At 46.3% G+C, this 24,171-nt stretch overlaps 1 protein-coding gene across 1 annotated transcript in view; it reads right to left on the minus strand.

The window, feature by feature from the left end:
- LOC107106900 (collagen alpha-2(V) chain-like) overlaps positions 1-24,171 on the minus strand; it is a 64,555-nt gene that overhangs the window by 13,131 nt on the left and 27,253 nt on the right. The window contains exons 9-15 of the mRNA XM_015407116.1: positions 20,118-20,171; positions 19,965-20,018; positions 17,923-17,967; positions 15,193-15,246; positions 13,633-13,677; positions 5,144-5,197; positions 822-920 (exon numbers count right to left, since the gene is read on the minus strand). Coding sequence (XP_015262602.1) covers positions 822-920; positions 5,144-5,197; positions 13,633-13,677; positions 15,193-15,246; positions 17,923-17,967; positions 19,965-20,018; positions 20,118-20,171 — 405 coding nt within the window. The remainder of the gene's footprint in view (positions 1-821; positions 921-5,143; positions 5,198-13,632; positions 13,678-15,192; positions 15,247-17,922; positions 17,968-19,964; positions 20,019-20,117; positions 20,172-24,171) is intronic.

Below are 24,171 nucleotides of genomic sequence, written 5' to 3' on the forward strand. Positions count from 1 at the left end.
ATGAAATTGCTGAGCGGTCAGGTTAGAACAGATAAAAGGAAGTACTTCTTCACCCAAAGAGTGATTAACACATGGAATTCACTGCCACAGGAGGTGGCGGTGGCTACAAGCACGGACGGCTTCAAGAGGGAACTGGATAAACAATATGGAGCAGGGATCCATCAGTGGCTATTAGCCACAAGGTATAAATAGGAACTCTCAGTCTGGGGCAGGTGATGCAGTGTATTCTTGGTGTTTGGGGGGAGCAACAGTGGGAGGGCTTCTAGTGTCCTGGCCCCACTGCTAGACCTCCTGCTGGCACCTGGTATTTTTGGCTGCTGTGTGACAGAGTGTTGGACTAGATGGGCCATTGGCCTGATCCAACATTGGCTTCTCTTATGTTCTTAGGCAGCATATTCCATGGCTGAGGCGCTGCAGTAATGTGGATGCATGCTCACGGGATGGCCATGCGGGTGACCTGCAGCAGAGTGTGCTGTCCGGTTGGTATGCCCCACAATACTTCAAAGTGCTACAGTTAGAGACGGCGGCATATCACCCCAAGCTGCCAGTCTGTCCGCAGCCTATGTTAACCTGTGAAGGATTTAAAATGCTACTAAGTCTAGTAGCAAAGTCAAAACAAACAAGTTGTGTATCTGCATGTGTTTGGCTTAATTGAAGTTCTCAATACACTGGTAATGCTGTGTCTGACTCTGGGCTATATCACTTCAAAGTGCAGGGTGTGTGTGGAATATTCCGCCCACAAAGACGGCCAGATGACCAGGAGAAGGGTTCCAGCTGCCTCAGAGAGAACTCAGACATAAATGAAGGACTGACAAACTTACAGGAAGGCCAGGTGACCCCGCTGGACCCGGTAGACCTGTTTCTCCTCTTTGTCCCTGAGGGCCTTCTGGACCGCGTGCCCCTGTTGGGCCAGCTTCACCCTGAATTTTCAGGACAGAAAGAAAAACAACAGTTAGACTTTTTGTACTACAGAGTCCTCAAATTTCAGAAGAGAGCATAGTCAACACGTATGACAACTCAAGACTCTCATTCAACACATCTTTTTGAAGAGACTCTACTGTGGGTGACTTTGGAAAATAAACCACAAAGAACCCCGCTTAGATCACTTCCATTCAAACTGGTATCCGGTTGCTGAGCTTATACATCAGGTGCCGTAAACGAACAACCATAGATTTCTTCATTTTCTGTTGTCCTCTGTTCTGTAACAAGGTAAAGCTTTGTAATACAATGCGACATCCACAACTGAAATGTGGGTTGCCAACTTCTAGATGCGGCCTGGAGTTCTCCCAGAATTACAACTCATCTCCAGACCACTGGACAAAAGGGTATGACCTGGCGACCCTATTTTAATTGGAGCTCTATGTGCCTGTTGTTGAAAAAAAATAAAACTTTTGTGGTCCTCAGACCTAGAACTGCCAGTGTCACATGTAGTGTGGCCCTCAAAACATCCTTATTTTGTGATAGTTTACCTCACGGTTTGTGGAACAAAACTTTGAATCATTGTCTTTTTTTTAAAGGACAGGGAGTAATGTAGCCTGGGGCCTAGAGAACAGCAAATTATACTTCACTCACGGCCTTTTTCAAAAGAAGAACATTTGGAAGCTCCTGAGGCAGAAACACCACTTTCAGGATCCACGCAATAGAGCCATTATCTCACATTTATTTGTTCGTTTACTTACTGAATTCATTTGTACCCCATGTTTCTCACCAAAGGGGGCCCAAAGCGGCTTATATTGTTCTCCTCGCCTCCATTTTATCCCCACAACAATCCTGTGAGGTAGGTTAGGCTAAGAGAGTGTGAGTGGCCCAAGGTCACCCAGTGAGCTTTCAGGGCACGAGTGGGGATTCGAACTCAGGTCTCCGATACTAGCCTGACACTCTCATCCTCTACTCTACACTGGCTCTTGTGATTTATAAATAATACTTCAGGTATCTTAAGTTAAAAGGTAAAGGTTCCCTTGCTCAAAAGCCAGTTGAATCCGACTCTAGGGTTGAGGTGCTCATCTCTGTTTCAAAGCCAAAAAGCCAGCGCTGTCCGAAGACGTTTCCGTGGTCATGTGGCCGGCATGACTAAACACCAAGGCGCACGGAACGCTGTTACCTTCCCACTGAAGTGGTACCTATTTATCTACTTGCAATTTCTTGTTTTCGAACTGCTAGGTTGGCAGGAGCTGGAACTAGAGATGGGAGCTCACTCCATCATGCGGCACCCGGGTCTCAAACTGCTGAACTACTGAGCCTGCACTTCAGCATCTTAACCACTTGAGCCACCGCAGCTTATAAATACATTTAAATAAATAAGTTAGCTGGAGGAACATTATGGACAGTGAACGTGGTCTTTAAACAGGGATCAATCCATTATTTGCTCTGTATTTAAAGAAAACAAATCCCAAATATGTATTTTCCCCGCTCTTTCTTCTCCACATAGTTCAAGGGTTTGTTTAGCCTAGGCCCTGTTTTATTTCCCATGCATTAAAAGGATTATTTTTAATCCTCTAAATTACCTCATTGTCTAATGTCAGTTTATTTGTTTGACTAAGCATTGCCAACTGTAAATACAACACCAAACATCTGCTGGACTGATTCGTCCTTCTGCTCTTTCTCTCTAAGGACATGGATACCAGATGTTTGCTCTGATGGGGCTTCAACCTCTACTGTCACGGAGAGCTGCTTCAGCCAATCAGCTCCTCATTCCTCACTCACCATGCTGTAGAGCTCTGAATGAAGATGGTGAAGGAACCAAGGGGTGCCAGTGTGGTGTAGTAGTTAGAGCATTAGACTAGGAACAGGGACTCCCGGGTTCAAATTGCTGCACTACTATGGAAGTTAGAATTGCTGCGCTACTATGGAAGTTCAACCCAGTGACCTTGGGCCTGTTACATACTCAGCTTCATCTACCTAACCTGTTATTCGTTGCGCTTGTGAGGAGGAGTAGAAAAGGAGGGCAGTGGAGAAAAGGAAACAATGGATGACAGTGGAGGAGAGGAGGAGAATGGAGCAGCATGAAGGAGAGGAGGACAACGGGGAACAAAGGAGAAGAGGAAAACAATGGATGAGAGGAGGACAGTGGAGGAGAGGAAAGCTATGGAGAACAGTGGAGTAGAGAAAAACAATGGAGGACAAAGGAGAAGAGGAGGACAATGGATGACAGTGGAGAAGAGGAGGACAAAGGAGCAAAGTGGAGAAGAGGAAATGAGTGGAGGCCAGTAGAGGAGAGAAAGTCAATGAAGAACAGTAAAGAAGTAAAGACCAATGGAGGACAGTGGAGGACAGTAGGATAGTAGAAGACAGAAGGATAATGGAGGACACTGGAGGAGAGTAGGACACTGGAGGAGAGTAGGACACTGGAGGACGGGAGGGGAGAGGAGGACAGTGGTGGACAGTGGAGGAGAGAAGGACAATGGAAGGCAATGGAGGGGAGGAGGACAACGAAGGGGAGGAAGATAATGAAGGATAGTAAAGGAAAGGAGGACAATGTACGACAGTAAAGAAAAGGAGAACAATGGAGCAAAGTGGAGGAGAGAAGTACAATGGAGAACATTGGAGGAGAGTAGGACAAGGGAGGATGGTGGAAAGGAGGAGGACAAAGGAGCGAAGTGGAGAAGATGAAACCAACGGAGGCAAGTAGAGGAGAAAAGGCCAGTGAAGAACAGTGGAGGAGAATAGGGCAGTGGAGAACAGAATGATAGTGGAGGAGAGGAGAGGAACAGTAGAGGAGTGCAGAACAATGAAGTACAGTGGGGGAGTGTAGGACAATGGTGAATAGGACAATAGAGAACAGTGGAGGAGAGAAGGATAATGAAGGACAGTGGAAGAGAGGGAAACAATGGAGGACAGCAGAGGAGAGAAAAACAAGGACAGAGATCAGTTCCCCTGGGAGAAAATTCCTGCTTTGGAGGGTGGACTCCACTGAGGCCTTATACCCCACTGAGGTCCCTCCGTAGGCTTTGCCCCCTGAATCCCCAGGTATTTCCCAGCCTAGAGTTGGCAACCCTGGAAGTTAGTTCAAAACTAGCTCCTTCTGTTGAAAATGGTGGCTGTACTTGCTTGTCAGTAATCATGTATTTGCATGTCCTCCTTTCAAGCAACCTACCTGTGGATACTTCGCCAATTTACTGTGATTAAAAATAATTAAAGTGTGGTGTTAAAATGAGGAATTCACTGTCAGAGGATGTAGCAACCGCTTAGGGTTGCCAGGTCTGGGCTGGAAACTACCTGGAGACTTTGGGGGTGGAGCCAGGAGAAGGCAGGGTTTGGGGAGGGGAGGGACCTCAGCATGGTACAATGCCACAGAGTCCACCCTTCAAAACAGCCATTTTCTCCAGGGGAGCTGATCTCTCTCAGCTGGGGATCAGTTGTAAAAGCGGGAGAACCCCAGGCCCCACCTGGAGGCTGGCAACCCTACAACAGCTACAGGCATAGATGGCTTTAAAATAGGGCTGCCAAATCCCCCTGGGGGGCATATTTCCCCCCACTTTGGAGGCCCGATTTCCGCCCCCGCGGAATCGGGCCCCGGGGGAAACCCCACCCCCGCGTGCACGTCACTTCCCTGTGACGTCATGACGCCGGGCACGCTGGGGGCGGGGCACAGCCATTTGAGGGGGAAACTCTATGTTTTCCCCTCAAATGGCTGTGCCCCGCCCCCAGCGTGCCCGGTGTCATGACGTCACAGGGAAGTGACATGCATGCGGCGCACGTGCACGCACACACACCGGGAGCGAACCCAAAGTCCCCCGCCGGCAGGTAAGTCCGGACTTGGCAACCCTACTTTAAAAGGGCTTTTAAAATGTCTTTAAAATGATAGAGTCATGGAGAAGTCTATCAGGGTCTACTAGCCATGGAGAACCTCCATGTTCTGAGGGAATCTCCATGTTCTGAGGCGGTAGAGATCCAAGTACCAGCACCAGGAGGCAATACTAGGGGAAGGCCTCGGCCTCTGTGCTATACTGTTTGACCTCCACAGTAACTGGTTGGCCTCTGTGTGAGACGGGATGCTGGACTAGATACACCACTGGTATGATCCAGCAGGGCTCTTCTAATGCTCTTAGATGTCTCTTCCGTTGAAAACCCTTGACGTCACGTTCCACCATCACCACATGAAAGAATGTCATAAATAACTGTAATAGAATCAAGTCTAGCTTACCTTCATGCCCGGAATCCCTGGAAAACCTGATGAACCAGCTATACCAAGTGGACCCTAGAAAAATGAGATGGTGAATGTCGGTGAGCAGCTATTCTGACCCTCCTCCTAAAACAACATGAAGTTGACGAGACACAGATTTCGAGTTTAGAAGGCAGGTGAATGGCATAGCATACATAAAAGGAAATGATATACCAATCCCTGCACACCTTTGCTTTCTCCTGAAATGGGCATGATCAGAATCACAGAATCGTAAAACCATAGAATCACAGAGTCAGAAGGGGCCCTAGAGGCCATCTAGTCCAGCCCCCTGCTCAATGCAGGATCAGCCTAAAGCATCCCTGACAAGTGTTTGTCCAGCTGCTGCTTAAAGACTGCCAGGGAGGGGAAGCTCACCACCTCCCCAGGCAGCCGATTCCACTTTTACTGTAAAAAAGGTTTTCCTGATATCCAGCCGGTACCTTCCTGCCCTTAATTCAAGCCCATTCTTGCGAGTCCTCTCCTCTGCTACCAACAGGAACTATCCTGTCCAGCGCGAGCGGTGCTAAGCCAACGCTCTCTAGGTGTGAGTCAACCACAACTACTGAGGAGTGCTTAAATCATCTTTATTTAACTTCACACGCATTCAGAAGATCATTTACTCACAATCGACCAGATAGCTGGGTGGAAAGTTACATCTTGTGTTCTAGGTCAGTTCTATAGCCGTGGTGAGAAAAAGATGGGCTTCCCCTCTCCTTGCAGTTAGGGTTGATGGACAAAGAAACTGAAAAGAACAATAAAACTCCTATCTTTGCATCTCTGAGCTCAGGAAATTACTCTTAATGAGCCAGTCAGAGGGAAGCTTCTGGGACCCCTAACTGTGGACTCCAATTCCCAGGTGCAACAAGTCTTAAAGGTACAGAGCAGTTTTACTAAACTACAGATAACGCTGACTGGGGCCAGCACAGGAACAGCTCCCTGCCCTCCTCTAAGGGACAGCCCTTCTAATACTTCAAGGGAGCCATCACATTCCCCCTCAGCCTCCTCTGCTCCAGGCTGAACCTTCCCAACTCCCTCAACCTTTCCTCATAGGGCTTCTTGGCCTCAAGGCCCCCGATCATCCTCATCGCTCTCCTCTCCACCTGCTCCGTTCTGTCCACATCCTTTATGAAGTGAAGCTTCCAGAAGACGGTGCAGGTACTTTAGCTGTGTGATGGAATAGGCCTATTTGCCTGCAGCCTTCCAGTGCAAAGACTCTGTTTGCACAAGGGAGTCACCGTTCTCTTCCCCAGGGAAGAAAGTCTGACGGAAGGGACAAGGACTCCCTGGTACTTCGATCTACAGCGAAATGTTTGGAAGTACTGAGTCAATGCTTTCCTGCTTTAAGCTAGGCTCGGGCAGGGCTCTTTTTGGTAGCGGGAACTCCTTTGCATATTAGGCGACACCCCCCTAATGTAGCCAATCCCCCAAGAGCTTACAGAGCTCTTCTTACAGGGGCTACTCTAAGCTCTTGGAGGACTGGCTACATTAGGGGGGTGTCGCCTAATATGCAAAGGAGTTCCTGCTACAGAAAAGAGCCCTGGGCTCGGGGTTGCCAACACGGTGCCCACGTGTGCCATGGAGTCTGCCAACACCGTGCCCATCAAGCATTTTGAGAAAGTGGGTGGGGCCACATGCGGCTCTCGCCCAGCAGGGCGTCTGATTGGACATGGGAGATCTGATTGGCTGCGCAGATTAAAATAACAGCGTTTCAGGGGGAGCTGCCACCACAGTTGGTTTTATTCTCTCTCTCTCTCTCCCTCTCCCTCCCGGTGTATATTTAACATCCCCCCTTGTCTCCCCTGCACTCGTGCTTTTTCTGGGTGCGTGTGGCACTGCCTCCTGCAGCAATCATGTTGTGGTTGCACCCACCATGCTGTGTCAGAATTCCAAAGGTGCCCAGATGCTCAAAGAGGTTGCAGACTCCTGGGCTAGGCTGCTTTCCCAAAAACTAAACCTTTGCTCCCCTTTATCTTTATCTGACTTCTAGCCCACCCTCCCCTGTGAGCAGGCTTAGGGTGGGTTGCAATGATACAATGTATCGGCTATGCTCCTGCAGAGTGCGGGGGGTTGGACTAGATGACCTGCAAGGTCCCTTCCAACTCTACATTCTATGATTCAATGCTTCTATGAATAAAGAACATAATCCAATATTTAACATTATTTATTTATTTTATTTCATTTATACCCTGCCCTCCCCGCATGTGGGCTCAGGGCGGCTTACATAGGCACAAGGTGCGATAGAAGTAAAACGGGTTAAAACAAAACTAAAATTCACATCACATAATGCAACAATTAATTACAACCCAATAACAATAATATCAGTTAGTCTATCAACAATAAATCGATGGCACTATTGAAGAAGATGAGAAGAGAATGAATGTATACCCCGCTCTTCACTACCTGAAGGAGTCGCAGAGCGGCTTACAATCTCCTTTTCCTTCCCCTCCCCGCAACAGACAGAGAGAGCTCTCTCGAGAAGTGCCCTTGAGAGAACAGCTCTGAGAGAACTTGGGTCTGACCCAAAATCACACCAGCCGCTGCATGTGGAGGAGTGGGGGGTCAAACCCGGTTCCCCCAGATTAGAGTCCATGCTCCTAACCACCACACCAAACTGGCTCTCAGACAATCCATCCCCATCTGCTCCCGCGTAGACTCCCCATATGGGTGCAGGTGGATGGTAACTGATACAGGGGGAATGGGTAGACAAAAGGCAATGCAGACCGAACGCAGCAAAGACAAGCTATGTGGGGTAAGCAAGTATGCAACATAAAGTAGACAGACAAGCGACACGCGTGAGGCAAGCCAACAATGCAGGGGAGGCCAATATAAATAGATCCTCACCACCTTAACCATAGGCCTGGCAGAACATCTCCATTTTGCAGGCCCTGCGGAACTGTATTAAATCCCACAGGGCCCAGATTTCAGGAGGGAGAGGGTTCGTAACAATGAGCATGGAGTTTGCTGTCCAGCATTTGTAAGGCATGTCGATAAGTGGGGAAGTTCACACATACCACGTGTACCCCTGAACAAATGGTCATAGGTCATAAGTACCCCTGGTGAGCCGGTTTGGTGTAGTGGTGAAGTGAGCGGACTCTAATCTGGGAGAACCGGGTTTGATTCCCCACTCCTCCACTTGCACCTGCTGGATGACCTTGGGCAAGCCATAATCCTGTCAGAGCTGTCCTTGAAAAAGAGCAGTTTCTGTCAAGAGCTCTCTCAGCCCCACCTACCTCACAGGGCGTCTGTTGTGGCGAGGGGAAGGGAAAGGCGTTTGTAAGCCGCTCTGAGACACCTTTGAGTAGTGAAGGGCGGGGTATAAATCTAAACTCTTCTTCTTCTTCTTCTTCTTCTTCTTCAACTCACTCCTTCTCAAACACATTACTTCGCAAAAGAGTACATTCTCACATTCAGCAGCAGCAAAACCAAGTGATACGCATGCATGTGTGAACTGATCTCAGGCGTGTTTTACTTGCCTAGAAATACAGAGACGCAATCCAATCAACCACTAGTAAATGCAGAAAACATTGGCTGCCTTGCACTAAAGCAAATTATTGCCCTACTTCCTGACAGTTTGGGCAGTTCCTCAGTGGAACAGGCTTCCTCGGGAGGTGGTGGGCTCTCCCTCTTTGGAGGTTTTTAAGCAGAGGCTAGATGGCCATCTGACAGCAATGTAGATTCTGTGAATTTATGCAGATCATGAGAGGAAAAGCAGGACGGATTGCATCGGTGCTTAGTTCTCATGGCCCTTTCTTACATGCCCAGGGAAATGCTGATCACCACTTTGGGGTCAGGAAGAAATTTATGCCAGATTGGCCAAGGGTCCAGGAAGTGTTTTTGCCTTCATAAGAACATAAGAGAAGTCAATGTTGGATCAGGCCAATGGCCCATCTAGTCCAACACTCTGTCACATAGTGGCCTTCCTGTGGGCATGGAGCAAGGGTCACTGGGGGTGTAGGGGGGGAGGTATTTGTGAATTTCCTGTGTTGTGCAGGGGGTTGGAATTGATGACCCTGGAGGTCCCTTTCAGCTCTATGTTCCTATGTTATTAGGGAACGTTCAATATCCCTTTGTCCAGGGCTTTTTTTGTAGAAAAAGTCCAGCAGGAACTCATTAGCATATTAGGCCACACCCCCTGAGTGCACTGCTCATTAGCATATTAGGCCGCATTCCTATGTTACCAGAAATGTGGTCATCCAGCCACACCCATCTTTTGCTTCTCATTCTGTTTACTTTGTTTATTGTCAAAACCCAGGGCCTTTTTTTGTTGCAGGAACTCCTTTGCATGTTAGGCCACACACCCCTAATGTAGCCAATCCTAATGAGTTCCTGCTGTTGGGTGTGGCCTATTATGCTAATGAGTTCCTGCTGGGTGTGGCCAACTTGGGAGCCAGCCGGAACTCCGTTCCTGTGTGTTCCTGCCCAAAAATAGCCCTGTAAATTTTGTCCAAATTGATTAACATACAGTAGAGAGACTTTTATAGGCATTTGTGATGCCTTTTATTTCTGCAAGTATACTAAATAAATTTCCTAGACAATCCTGGGGTCACAGAACACGGAGTCATAAATATTCACTCCAACTGCAAGATATCCAGCCATTCTCCAATGATTTCCTTTTCTTTGCCTTTGGCTGGCTTGGCCACCCTTTTTGTGGAACAAGATGCATACGATGAAATAATGCCTCGTATACAAGGTAGTTTTCAAGATGCTTACAGTAAGACGAACAGTCTGTTCCAGAAACGATTAATGATAAAGAACATAATTTGGCCCGTGACCTTGGACCAAAATTGACTGAAGCATTGGAGCAGCAATTCTTTGTACATATTTATGAAGATCTACACACCCAGTTATGTAACGGCAAGGATATCATCCAGCCAATTCTCTCTCCGCTCTTGTTTCAAGGGTAAATCCAACCACCAGGGCAAACCTCTTCCGAATGGCTCTCCTGCAGATATATCCCAGCCCCATCTTCCAAATTCAGCCAGTACATGTTTCTACCGTGATGATTCCAGCTCCCTCCTGACATTGTAGGGGAATGCAACCAAATATTTCTGCCAACTGGAAATCATGCCGAATCCCCGTCAACGACCGTTCCAAACAGATGGAAACAGTCACACTTGATCCAGAATGACCAAGTTGTTTGCTAATAACGGTGAGAACTTCTTTTTCTTCTGCTCCGTTCCAGCTTACTTGTTTGGGGATTTTTTTAGGACACCGCCAAACTTAGCGTAAAGAATGGAAAAGTTATAGCTGTATCGAGCAATTAGTACACTGTTTACACACTGAACATTAGTGATGGGTAGACTTGTATAAATCCATTCCTGGAAATAATCCAGAGTAAACATATTTTTTTTGTTGGACATGTGCTGGACATTTGTAGAAGACTGTGAACTCTGGTATAGGCCTAGAGGCATTTGATGATAGCATCACCGCCATTTGCCAAGACCACTGGGCTGGGTACTTGGCAGGATTTCCTCTGGACCAGCTCACTGGCAAACCTCCTCACATCAACATACAATGTTCAACTTGTCCAGGTGAGAAGGCGCTTCAGTGAAGGCTACAACAGAGAGAACGTCTCTGGATGCTACTCAGCCTGATTTCTTCAGTGGACAGGGCACTCGGAACCATGGGAGATGTAGTTCCTATGCTCCCCAGAAATCCATGGATGCTGCAGCAAACTTCAGCATTCACCCACTGGAGCACCTTCTCATCTGGGTAAACTCTCCAGAGTTGGAAGGAGTGTGGAAAGTTCTCCATTAAATGTCACAGTGAAAACTAGGAATGACTGGTTTGCTCTGGTACTCTATTGGTAACGGATCCACAGGGCATGACTCCAAACATCCATTGTCTAAGCACAACCATCCCCTCCGTTTTGGAGCATCAATATTTGAAAAATTCCCCATGAGATGTTACGATGAATTCTTATAGTCACACAGAGAAAGCATGTGTGCCACTGTTATTATATGTATAAACAGGTGCCCGTGTAAAGATCTTTTAATATTTGTATCTCCCACGCTAATGATATAATCTAAGTAGGCAAATGGTGGCATTATTTCTTTCACTGAACGATTTTAACACCCAAGTCTGCATGCTATTTAAATACAAATCTGTTTAATATACAGTGCTCATCTTGCAATGAAAACACCCACCCTCCGAAAATGGCATGTTTGGTGTAGTGGTTAAGTGTGCGGACTCTAATCCGGGAGAACCGGGTTTGATTCCCCACTCCTCCACTTGCACCTACTGATGTGACCTTAGGTCAGTCACAAGCTCTGGCACAGCTGTTCCTGAAAGAGCAGTTTGTGTCAGAGCTCTCTCAGACCCACCCACCTCACAGGGTGTCTGTTGTGGGGAGGGGGAGGGAAAAGGAGTTTGTAAGCCGCTCTGAGACTCTGAGTGAAGGGCGGGGTATAAATCCAATCTCCTCCTCCTCCTCCTCCTCCTCCTCCTCTTCTTCTTCTTCTTCTTCTTCTTCTTCTTCTTCTTCTTCTTCTTCTTCTTCTTCTTCCTGAATTCTGCGACTGTATTTGGTGGAAACGCTGCAGAAAAACATTTGCCCTGATCCATGACTTTGATAGCCCAGCTCTTGGAATCAAAGAAGGGTCAGCCCTGGTTAGTATTTGGATGGGAGACCACCTAAAAAATCCCGGGTCACTATGTAGAGGTGGGCAATGGCAAACCACCTCTGAACGTCTCTTGTCTCGAAAAAGCTCGCACCATGTATGGGCAGAAACAGGAATATCACTTGCTGGATGAGGAATCCTATGTGCAAATAAATGTAACTCCCCAGTCCAGATAGAGCCCTAATGTTCTCATTAGATATACATTTGCTGTTCGGGATCAATGTGCTTATGAGGCCCTGTTGTGGACTGGGATTGGGGCCAAACCAGGGTGGAAGGAACTGATTGCTGCAAACGAGTGCCAGTCGGCTTCATTATAGGTTCTCACAATCAGCGGCTCATAGAGCGTTTACATGTAGCCCTTGTTTTATCAATTTCAGCGCATAACATGCCATTTTCAGAGGGTTTTAACCAGCCATATTGGTTTGGGAGAGGAATAAATCCTACGAACCCTAGACCCAAAAATCCGCTTCCTTCTGCTGCTCAAGAAGAATCCCTGGGTGATCTTGAAATGTGATAACACTTTGCCTTTTTTTGATAAGTAAGGCAAAAAATTTACTAAAGCAATAATACACAAAGTTTCTGTTTTTCTCTAGAATGGCATTGTTGGTCTGCTGCCCATGGCCTGAAGTCAGTGAGGTCACAATGAACTCTGGATGTCTTTCCACATATCTGAGGAAGTGAGTGGTGACTCACCAAATCTCAAATCATTAGTTTTTAAGTTGCTCCTGGACTTTTGTTTTGTGACAACAGCCTAACCTGGCCACACCACTGCACTCCTCTTCTTCCTGTCATATGACTTCCAGTCACGTGCTTGTGTCTCAGTGGGTCCCATGCTGAGTTCATCTCCGATTTGGAGAAGGCTGAAGACCGCAGTGCAAAAATGAAGGATAAATGTATGCCTGAACTGGGGAATTTGGGGAGAGATGGGCACAAATTGATCCACAAAGCAAAATTCATTACGAATTTTGCCGTGTTCGTGATTTGCGAACCAAAATTCATGCTGGGTCTACCATCACAAACTTCCATGAAGTTTTAAAGCAGTTTATGGTGGTTCATAAATAGAGCAGAAAGCAGGGGTTTAAAGGGACTCTGGGTCCCTTTAAACCTCTGCTTTCTGTTCCCTGCAAAAGCCGCAAAAACAGCTGAGTGGCAGAGAGCAGCCGGCTCCACATCACTCAGTTGTTTTTCGTGCTTTCTGCAAACCCTGTTGAAAGGGAGTGTGGTTCCTTTTAATGGGGCTTTCAGGGCCATGAGCCACAAACTGGTTCAGTTTGTAAACAAACCTCTCAGTTTGGTCTGTGATTCAGTTTACGGTTCAGCAACAAACCATGAACCAACACAAACTGCATTTTCCTAGTTCGTGCCCATCCCTAAATACGGACCCCCAGAATTTGCACAATGTGTTCAGAAATTATCGAGTGGGGGGCCAAGCTTTTCAGCCAGTGTGGCCCACGCATCTCTAGCACACAAGCCAATACACACCACAGAGTCCCTCCACTGCCTTGGCTTGGCTCCTAATCTACTGAACTACAGAAAGGCAGCAGTGCTTTGCTGGAGAATCAGATAGGAGAGTAGGCCGGCCTAGCTCTATGCCATTGCCAAGCCCTCCTGCCCACATCTGGCCTCACCACAACTTTCTGCTGCCCAGGCCACATCTGGCAGCCAAGCATCAACACATGTGGGCATCTTATTTTCCAGAAAACCTTCGTGAATAATCATGATGGACAACTCAGCGACAATGCTATGAATTGTGTACAATTGAGTTTATTTCACTGGCCGACACAATCAGAATTGAAGCTCATGCAAAGCAAATAAATGGAAGCAAAGGAAAAGGAGAGGAGAGGTACTTACAGATGGCCCTGGCTTTCCTGGCATACCGTGTGGCCCACGAGCTCCCTAAAGAGAAAGAAAAACAAAAGGCAGGGTACATTTCTGGGGACTCGCGTGTTGATTAAAGAAGGTGTTCCGACACACATCCAACCCTTTCTGAAGGGGGAGCTGTTCTTGACCTGCAGAGACAGAACTTTGCTATACTTTGCTAGGCTGAGCCAGCATTCCCCTTGGGCTAAGGTGTAATAAGTAGAGCAAGACATGGAAAAGGGATCCCTAACTGGACCTCACCCGGATGGCCCAGACTAGCTCAATCTCGTCAGATCTCAGTAGCTAAGCAGGGTCAGCCCTGGTTAGTACTTGGATGGGAGACCACCAAGGAAATCTGGGTCGCTATGCAGAGGCAGGCAATGACAAGCTACCTCAGAAGTCTCTTGCCTCGAACACCTCATAGGGGTCACCATAAGCCGGCTGAGACTTGCTGGCACTTTCCGTTACCACCATCTAGCATGAGAACTTGGTTGCTACTAACGCAGTGCTGTACTGTTTCACCAACTTGAAGGCGGAGGGGTATTTTGTACCACCAAATGTCTTTGCCCCTCACTTTGTAAGTATCGCAAATGGCTCCCATGGCCAGAGAGCCACTGGAATGTACAACTTAGAAGAGCGTGATCCTCGCCATGTTAACCGGAACACAACATTTGCGAGGAAGGTGGTGTTCCTGTTCATTTGTACTTGGAAGTGTCCGTGCTTGGCTCAGGATACGTGTGATGTCTGCATGGGAGATTGTATGTTTTTGTGTATGCTTCCTATGTTTTTCTCCACGGGGCATCGGGGAGCAATTGGGGGGGAACAAAGGTCATCGTGCCCACAAATACGTGTAATTAGCCCTGCATGCTTCAGTGCCTTCGAGACTATTTTTTTATGTAGCTGAGTATCAATCAATCAATCCTTTATTAAAAGAGCCCTTGACCAGCACAGAATAAAACAGATTCGTATGCTCCAAATTTAAAAGACTATTAATAAATATAATATTTAAAACATAATAATGATATATATATATATATATATATTTAAAAGTACAATTTTAACCTTTCTTAAACGTTCTTTATCTGTCAAATTCTGTAAGCGGCCACAAGAAACCTCCCGCTGCTCGCTAAAATGAGTGGATTTTCATCAGTTACCAGCATTCTGGTATACACTGATTCTATAATTAGTACCTACTAATTATATGAGAGACAAACTTCATACAAATTTCTTAATAGTAAGGGCAGCAAAATAAAACATGTTCTATAGTTTCAATCTCTCCTGTACTACAAGGGTATAAATTTTCCATCGGGACTTTTTTATATCACCCTTCTAGAACTGCTGAGAATACATATACACAGCTCTCCCTATTCTCTGACCTGTGTTTACATTGTGATGGTAGAAAGCCATTAGCATCTTGCCAGTCTGTAAAGACATTCGACTGAGAAGTGAAATTTTCAAGAAGCAACCATTGAGAAGTGCACAAATTTAAACTAAGAAACAATACAGGGGATGGCCCAATGTAAAGTTAGCCCAATATAAAGAACCACTTACTGGAGTCCCTTGTGGTCCAAGTCGTCCTCTTTCTCCTGGCATCCCACGAGGACCCTGCAGCCAACAAAGGAAGTACATCAGCTCAAGGCCTTGAAGTCTAATTCGCAAGCTTTCTGGGTGACTCCTACACTAGGGAATTTTAGTGAACATCTCAGGCTCAGCCCCCTGATAAAGGATTTCTGTCTGTACTTGAAAAAATCTTCCTCTGCTTGGAAGTGTGGAGGTAGACAATAACAAATAAAGTTGGCTAATAAACTGACTCAATTTAATGGAGATTCTTATGTTCATATTGTTGGACTGAGTAACTCAGCATGCCTGGACATTAGGGGGCGCTACATCACTCCAAGTGGATATAGGTGTTATCTCCTTGAATGGGATCCCTCTCTTTGTCTTAACGTGGGAGCCACCCTCTGACCCCCTCCTCTTTCTGTTTTGTCCTCTCCCTCTCTGCACATGGCCTTTCATGGAGACACATGTCTCTGCAGGTCTCTCCTGTAGATACAGTGCCCTCGTATCCCCACAGACATGATACCAAACAAGCTAGCCATTTGTGATAGGGGGAAGTACTCTTTCGAATAGGCTTTTCTCTTTCCTTTCGACAGCAACCTGAACATGAGCTGGATCTACTTGAATAAGTGTAAGTTTACCTTTTTTGCAATATACTTCTTGGGAGATTTATTAAACTGCAGTATCACGCTTCTAAGACTGGGCAAAACTCTGCTCTATTAACCAAATATCCCAATGCATATCTGTACACATATTTAAAGTTATTATTTATTAGATTTATTAATCGCCCTATCCCAGCTTATGCTGGGCTTGGGTGATGTACGGGACATAATGTCATAGAATACAACACATTAACATTCATAGATAACTTAATAAAAATTTCAGTGTAGATAAATGATCCAAGGTGGTGATTTTCCTGTAATATTATTTATCCCAATTCTGGACTACCAGCCCCTTTTTCTGGAGGGAAGGGAAAGGAACTCAGAACATGAGGGGGAGAGAAGGGTGCCAGCCAATGGGTAACCGTTGCTACGCTCAGCCAAAAGCCTGGCGGAACATCTCTGCCTTACAGGCCCTGCAGAACTGCACAGGGACCTGATGTCATTTGGCAGAGAGTTCCAGCAGGTCTGGACCAGGACCGAGAAGATCCTGGCCCTAGTCAAGGACAGCCAGACATCCCTAGGGCCGGGGATGATCAGCAAGTTGTTATTCGAAGAATGTAAAGCTCTCCTGGGGACATACCAGAGAAAACAGTTCCATAGATATGTTGGTCCCAGACCGCTCAAGGCATTAAAGGTCAATAGCAAAACCTTGAACCTGACTCGGTACTCCACTGGAAGCCAGTGTAGCTGGCGCAACACTAGTTGTGTATGTGCCATCGGTGACGCTCCCGTCAGGACTCGTGCCGCTGCCTTCTGGATCAGCTGGATTTTCCGGGTCAGTCTCAAGGGTAAGGCAGTGTAGCAGACATCCTTTGTAAGTGATGAGATGGACTAAATCTAGGACTGCCGCTTAGTGGGCTAGGTGACCCCAGAAGTGATGTCAGCGTACTGCCGGGCAACATAATAACACTGCTGGAAAGGGACCACACACACCCCAGCCGATGAGTGACAACACCAGCTAATTCTGACTAAATCCCAACTTTTGACTTAGGCTCCGGTCACACGGGCAGGAAACTGCGGGGGGGAGAGCGTGGCTGTTTGCCCCGGGGCAAACTAACCCGCGATTAAGCGATCAGACCTCCTGTGGAGGTCCTGTGGAGGTACCGTGGAGGTTCCGTGGGTAGGGAGCGGTGCCGATCACAGGACACGCCTGCGCACAATGAAGAAGCGCACGGTGCGGCAAACTGGTTTTCTTTTTTTGTGTACACGACAAATGTGCATGCTCCGTTGGGTGCGTGTGCGCATCCACGGAGACTTGGGGGGGGGAACCTTTTTTGCAAGGGGACATGGGCGGGCACCGGATGCCACCGGAAATGCGATCAGACGCCCACCCTTGCCCCGCAGTTTCCGGAAACTAGTACCTCCGAGGTACTAGTTTTTTTCTGCGCGTTTTCGGCGGGAAGCCTCGGTTGTGCCACGGAAGCGCTACGCTTCCCAGATGTGCCGGTGAGATCGCGCCTGGAAAATCCGCCTGTCTTCCGTCTCTCTTGCATGGCTAATGTTCCGTGTGACCGCAGCCTTAGTATGGCATTCAACCACACCCATAATCAGGCCAGACTTAGAATGCTACGTCTTCTTTACTCAGCCTATTTTGATTGCTATGCAAATGTTCAAGCTTGCAGCAGAAATGAAAAGGTGCCCATGCAGATACATACGCATGAAGCTGCCTTCTACTGAATCAGAACATGGGTCCATCAAGGTCAGCATTGCCTACTCAGACTGCCAGCAGCACTCCATGGTCTCAGGCAGGCATCTTTCACAACACCTACTGACTGGTTCTTTCTAACCGGAGGTGACAGGGATTGAACCCGGGACCTTCTGCACGCAAACCAGAGGCTCTTCCACTGAGCCACAGCCCCTCCCCAGTCAATGCTGAATGCTACATCTCTTTAATTTATCATTCATAATGGTATGGAATATATGCTGATTGAGTCAGAGCCAAGATAATAAGTATTCTTGACTTCACTATAATGTTACTTCCTATATTTTCAACTTTCGTGTTTTCCTATTTTCTCAATGAAGGGGGGAAGTAGCATATACATAGATATGAAACGACACTCACCAAAGGTCCATTTTGTCCCATCTGACCTGACGCGCCAGGTTCACCCTGGAAAAGTGGCAAAAATACATCAATACATTAACTAAAAGTACGTTCAGCTTACAAATCCCGCAGATAAGGAAGCGAATATGCAAGAATTGATTGATTTTGAAATATTAATACCAGCGGACAGACAGACTGACAGATAGAGTCGTAGAACTGGAAGGGGGTCCTACAGGCCATCTCGACCGACCCCCTGCTCAATGCAGGATCAGCCTAAAGCATCCCTAACAAGGGTTCATCCAGCCACTGCTTGAAGACTGCCAGTGAGAGGGAACTCACCCCCTCCCTAGGCAGCCGATTCCAAATACTAATTTTACTGTAAGTAAAGTAAAGGTTCCCTTGCTCGAAAGCCAGTCGAGTCCGACTCTAGGGTTGCGGTGCTCATCTCCGTTTCAAAGCCGAAGAGCCAGTGCTGCCCGAAGACGTTTCCGTGGTCATGTGGCCGGCATGACTAAACGCCAAGGCGCACGGAACGCTGTTACCTTCCTGCCGAAGCGGTACCTATTTATCTACTTGCAATTTCTTGCTTTCGAACTGCTAGGTTGGCAGGAGCTGGAACTAGAGACGGGAGCTCACTCCGTCATGCGGCACCCGGGTCTCGAACTGCTGACCTTACAGCTGGTACCTTTCCACCTATAATTTAACCCTACTATTGCGAGTCCTATTCTCAGCTGCCAACAGGAACAGCTCCCTGCCCTCCTCTAAGTGACACCCTAGATATATATATAAATTTAGTAGTGTTACTCCCAAGAAAATCTTGGCTTATAAATCACTAGCAACACCATTATCTTTATATTGATCTTTGGAGAATACTGAAGTTTGTTTGTAGGATGTGACCATTTGTTTGGAGTCCTCTAGTCTTTAATTGTCAAGAGCAGAGAACAGCCATTCATCCAACACAAAAGTCTCCTCGGCAGTGGTGGGAAGTGAAGAAACAAAATGCGGAGCTCTGAATAGAAGCTAGAGGTTCTATGAAAAACAGGATCAGAATAACATCTTACACAGAAATGTTGCATGCGAGTCTCTCTGCGAAGAAAGACATCTTGGGGATAACTGTGGGTGACAGTGCCATCTTAAGAACACTTTCCTGGGAGTAAGCTTCACTGAATAGACTTGAATAGGATTCCGAGTAGATTGTTTAGGATTTCTCTCTGATTGAATCCATCAAAACTTAACATTAATAATGACCGACTTCCCACGAGCCGCTGCTCCGCCCTCACTCTTCCCTTTCCACTGATTTGTATGTGTCAATTTCCCACTATTTGCTCCGTGGCCGAATTTTGCCCCGCAGCTTCACCCAATTTCCCCCACGTCTACTCAATCCTCAAAAAAGAGGATCGAGTAGACGTGGGGGAAATCGGGCGAAGCTGTGGAGCAAAATGCGGCTGCGCAGCAAATAGTGGGAAATTGACACATACGATCCGGGGAAAGGGAAGAGCGAGGGTGGAGCAGCGGCTTGTGGGAAATTGGTCAGTGTGTCAAGAATGCCATTTGGTTCTGCTAAAGAAGCAACATATTGCTTATTAAAGAAAGAGGGGGAAGGAGCAGAGATGGATGAGAGAAAGAAATTGCTTGCCTGTTTCTTAGAGCATTTAGGGGACAAATACAGACAAATTCCTTGCATCCTTTTGGTGACTTTGTAAGATTAAAAAAGAATAAAACAGAGGGACCTTCAAATGTACAAGCTATCATAGTCATAGTCAGTGTTCCCTCTAAGGTGAGTTAGTGTGAACTAGCTCACAGTTTTTTAGCCTCCGGCTCACGCGTTTTTGTCTCAGCTCAGGAAGGGTGGCTCCAGAACAAACTAATTCATGCAGTAGCCAAATCACTCACTCACAACTTTAATACCAGTAGCTCACAAAGTTGAACTTTTCCTCACAAGACGCCACAGCTTAGAGGGAGCATTGGTCATGGTGGTGTCAAAATTCCTTGCAAATATATTCATGACATTTTGCAATTCCAAATTCCTATCAGCTGAAAGAAAATGGCAGTTTGTATATTACCTTCGATCCAGTGGCTCCAATTTCACCTTTAGGGCCTTCAAGCCCTTTATGGCCCTGTGAGAAGAAAACAAGGATACATAGATAAGACAGCTCCTAAAGCATAATGGTATAAAGGACCCCACTGAGAAACAAAGAAACCATGCTCACACTTACCCTGTGGCCCTTTAAACCTGGCTGACCTGGAGCCCCAGGGAAACCTCGGGCACCCTGAAACACGAGAACACACCAGTAACATGAGAGAGCTCTTACAGAACACACTATCTAGATTCATAAATAAAGTAATGTTGCACATTACATAAATTCAAATGTCTCTATAGTGATTGATTTAGCACGTTTTGTACCGCCTCTCCAGGGAACCTGTCTGTGGCGGCTTACAAAATAAAACATAATGCAAACAAAATTACAGGCCAAGCCATGACATAAAAACACAAATCGCTGAGCAGCTTAAAACATAAGCCCTTTCTCATATGCCTAGTACATTACAGTACCAGGTAAGTGTACCACACATCCATTATCACAATGTGTAACAATGCATTGTGGGCAGTGCCCTGAAAACTGCAGGCTTTGTCTTTCATATGTCCTATTTCTAGATTCTATGGCTCCGAATTTCTTAATTTTGTGAAGACCAAAAAAAAGTAAGTTTCAAGAATCAGTTCCCCAGCATTGCCTTCGATACCTGAATATGATCCTTTATATGCAAAAACTTATTCTAATTAAACCGTTTTACATAAGACAGGACAATAGACTTTTCATTGTCAAGAAGATAGGCTGGGGCTCTTTAATTGAACACATCTGCTGGACAGTCATTTTGAGAACTGAAGGTCAAGAACGGGATTTACATGGTAGAGGTATTAATCTTCTGTCCTTAGAACAGACAAGGGCATTGGCAGAGAGGAGAGAATGCCTTCGACACTACCGAAGGGCTTTATTCCTATGTAATTCATTGAGCACCTGCTCAATATGAAATAATACCAATCAGCATAGTTCTCAGATTCCTCAACCCGAAGATCGAAGATTGGATTAAAAAATTATTATTTTCAGTTGAAATGGACAAACTGACAAGAAAGTTGAATAATATGGAAGCAGAAGATTTTTATAATGACTGGAAGGATCTAAAAGAATACTTAGAAAAGTATTGGGAAGTAAAAGACAATTTGTTTAGTTTTAATAATTATTAATCATAGAATGCTTGGGAGATGGGATGAGTTAAAATTAATTACTATAGTGAAATAATAGTTACCTAGTGAATTACAAAAAGAAAATTGTTGTTGTAAAAATTAATAAAGAGATGGGCAGGAGGTCGAAGCACTGTGGGAAGCCGTATATTAGGGAGGGGGAAAGGGAGGTGGGTAGGGTATGAAAGGGACAAATGTAAAAAATTTAATGTTGATTATGAATGTTTATATCCTAAATAAAAAAAATTGACAAAAAAAAGCATAGTTTTCAGATTCCTTAAAAATGCTTTTACCGGGGGAAGGCCCCTTAAGTTGGAAGAGCCGTTTAACTGGAGGAATTCTCCTTAGACTGAAGGGTTAAAACATGAGCCAAAAGGAAAGGCCAGGTATGAATATTTAAATGAATGAACAAACAAACGAACGAATGAATAAACAAATGAATGAATGATCGAACAAATGAATGAATGAATTAATTAATTAACAAACAAACAAATGAATAAATGAACGAATGAACTAACGAATGAACAAATAAATGAATGAACAAACGAAGGAACAAATGAACGAACGAACTTTGCTCGGGAGAGTAGCAGGATAGGGGGTGGATCTACCTTGCTGTGGTGTAAATGTTTTATTGCTATACCCTCCTTCTAGTCAGACTTATATTAAACAAATTAATTTCGTTGAAAGGAAACAAAGCCAAAAGCATCCATTCACTTTTTTTGTGTTCCTTCTCTGAGACATGTATTTGACTGTCTCTCAGCTTGACAACGCCCTTGTGTAATGTTGTAGGAGGAGCTTAGGACTGTTCCTAGGAGTCTTATGAGCACTGCCACAATTTCCCTACAAAACTCTGGGGCACAAAGAAAGGAAGAGCTTATGTGCTGGGCGGCTGCAGTTGGGATCAGTCTGCAATTCATGCAGCAGTATTGGCAGCATGGAGATTATTAGGAAAGGTATTGAAAACAGATCAGCCAATATCATAATGCCCCTATGAGCTGTCCTTGAAAAAGACAAACCAGTGGGTTCTAGATCAAATCAAGTCTCCTTAGAATCTAAAATGACTAAACTGAGGCTATCAGTCTTTGGTCACATTATGATAGGGTTGCCAAGTTGTGGCGGGGGATCGCATGTCTTTGCAGAATCCCTGCCGCGGGGACGACAAGACGCATTGCACCCGCCGGCGCCAGGACATGACGCCACGCGTCGCTCTGGCAACGGGGCTCCAAACAGCCCTGTTGCCAGAGCGACACGTAGTGTCATGTCCTGGCGACAGTGGTGCAGCGCGTCTCGCCGTCCCCGCGGCACAAATTCTGCGAAGACATGCGATCCCCCGCCGCGATTTGGTGAGATTTGGGAGCCCTACATTATGAGAAGACGAGAGGCACTGGAAAAGACAATAATGCTAGGAAAAGTTAAAGGGGAAGACCCATCCATCCAGGAAGCCACAATGGCCCTCGGTTTGCAAAACCTGAGCAAGGCTATTTGTGATAGGACATTTTGAAGGACTTTAATTCATAGGGGTCAGCCATAAGTCAGAAGCGATTTGACAGCACTTCACACACAGACATAATTAAGTGTGTCGTTTACAGCACTGTCATCAAGCAAACAGCTTCAGTTTTAAACTTCTTATTTCTGTGAACTTTAAAGGCCTTTAACGTGGTCTTAACAACTAGGGGTCCTGACTAAAGAACGTGGGCATCCCCCCTCAGACCAGTTCCTCCCCCCCTTAAAAAAACAGAAAAAGGAACAAGGGGGGGAAACTCAAACTCCAATAACTAATAAAAAGGAGGGGGAAACATATATATGTGTGTGTGTGTATCTGTGTAAATGTATGTATGTATATATTAAGTAGAAACAAAAATATGACAACAGTGAAGGCAAATCTACGCATAGGTAAAGGTTTCCCTTGCTCGAAAGCCAGTCGAATCCGACTCTAGGGGGCAGTGCTAATTTCCATTTCCAAGCCAAAGAGTCTGCGTTGTCCGAAGACTTCTCCGTGGTCATGTGGCCGGCATGACTAAACACCGAGGCACACGGAATGCTGTTACCTTCCCATCGAAGTGGGACCTATTTATCTACTTGCAATTTCTTTGTTTTGAACCGCTAGGTTGGCAGGAGCTGGAACTAGAGACAGGAGCTCACTCCATCATGCGGCACACTCGGGTCTCGAACTGCTGAACTACCGACCTTCCGGTCCGCAGTTGAGCATCTTAACCTCTGAGCCACCGCAGCCCCTTAATAAGTTTCTGTAAAAGATTTCCAAATATCTCAGACTAAGTCCATATGCAAATGTCGTCTTTATGCTATGCATTCGAACACTTATCAAGTTGTAAAGTCTTCAATCCATGGATTTATAGGAGGTGGGAATTTATCTCTCCAGTGTCTTCTAGCTGGATTTAGAGCACAGAAAGTCCATTTTCATTGCCCCTCGGACAGCCTCCAAGAGATGGGTGGAGAGTACAAGGCACAAGCCAATGTTGGATCAGGCCAAAGGCCCATTCAGTCCAACACTCTGTCACACACAGTGGTCAAAAATACCAGGGTCCATCAGGAGGTCCACCAGTGGGGCCAGAACACCAGAAGCCCTCCCACTGTTGCCTCTCCCCCAAGCACCAAGAATACAGAGCATCACTTTCCCCAGCCTGAAAGTTCCTATCTATACTTCATGGCTAATAGCCACTGATGGACCTCTGCTCCACATAAGAACATAAGAGAAGCCAATGTTGGATCAGGCCAATGGCCCATCCAGTCCAACGCTCTGTGTCACACAGTGGCCAGAAATACCAGGTGCCATCAGGAGGTCCAACAGTGGGGCCAGGACACTAGAAGCCCTCCCGCTGTTGCCCCCCCCAAGCACCAAGAATACAGAGCATCCCTTGCCCCAAAACATAAGAACATAAGCGAAGCCAATGCTGGGTCAGGGTCAGGCCAATGGCCCATCCAGTCCAACACTCTGTCACACAGTGGCCAAAAATACCAGGTGCCACCAGGAGGTCCACCAGTGGGGCCAGAACACCAGAAGCCCTCCCACT

The sequence above is a fragment of the Gekko japonicus genome, unplaced genomic scaffold (assembly GCF_001447785.1).
Source record: "Gekko japonicus isolate JY-2015 unplaced genomic scaffold, Gekko_japonicus_V1.1 scaffold3234, whole genome shotgun sequence".
Lineage (NCBI taxonomy): Eukaryota > Metazoa > Chordata > Lepidosauria > Squamata > Gekkonidae > Gekko > Gekko japonicus.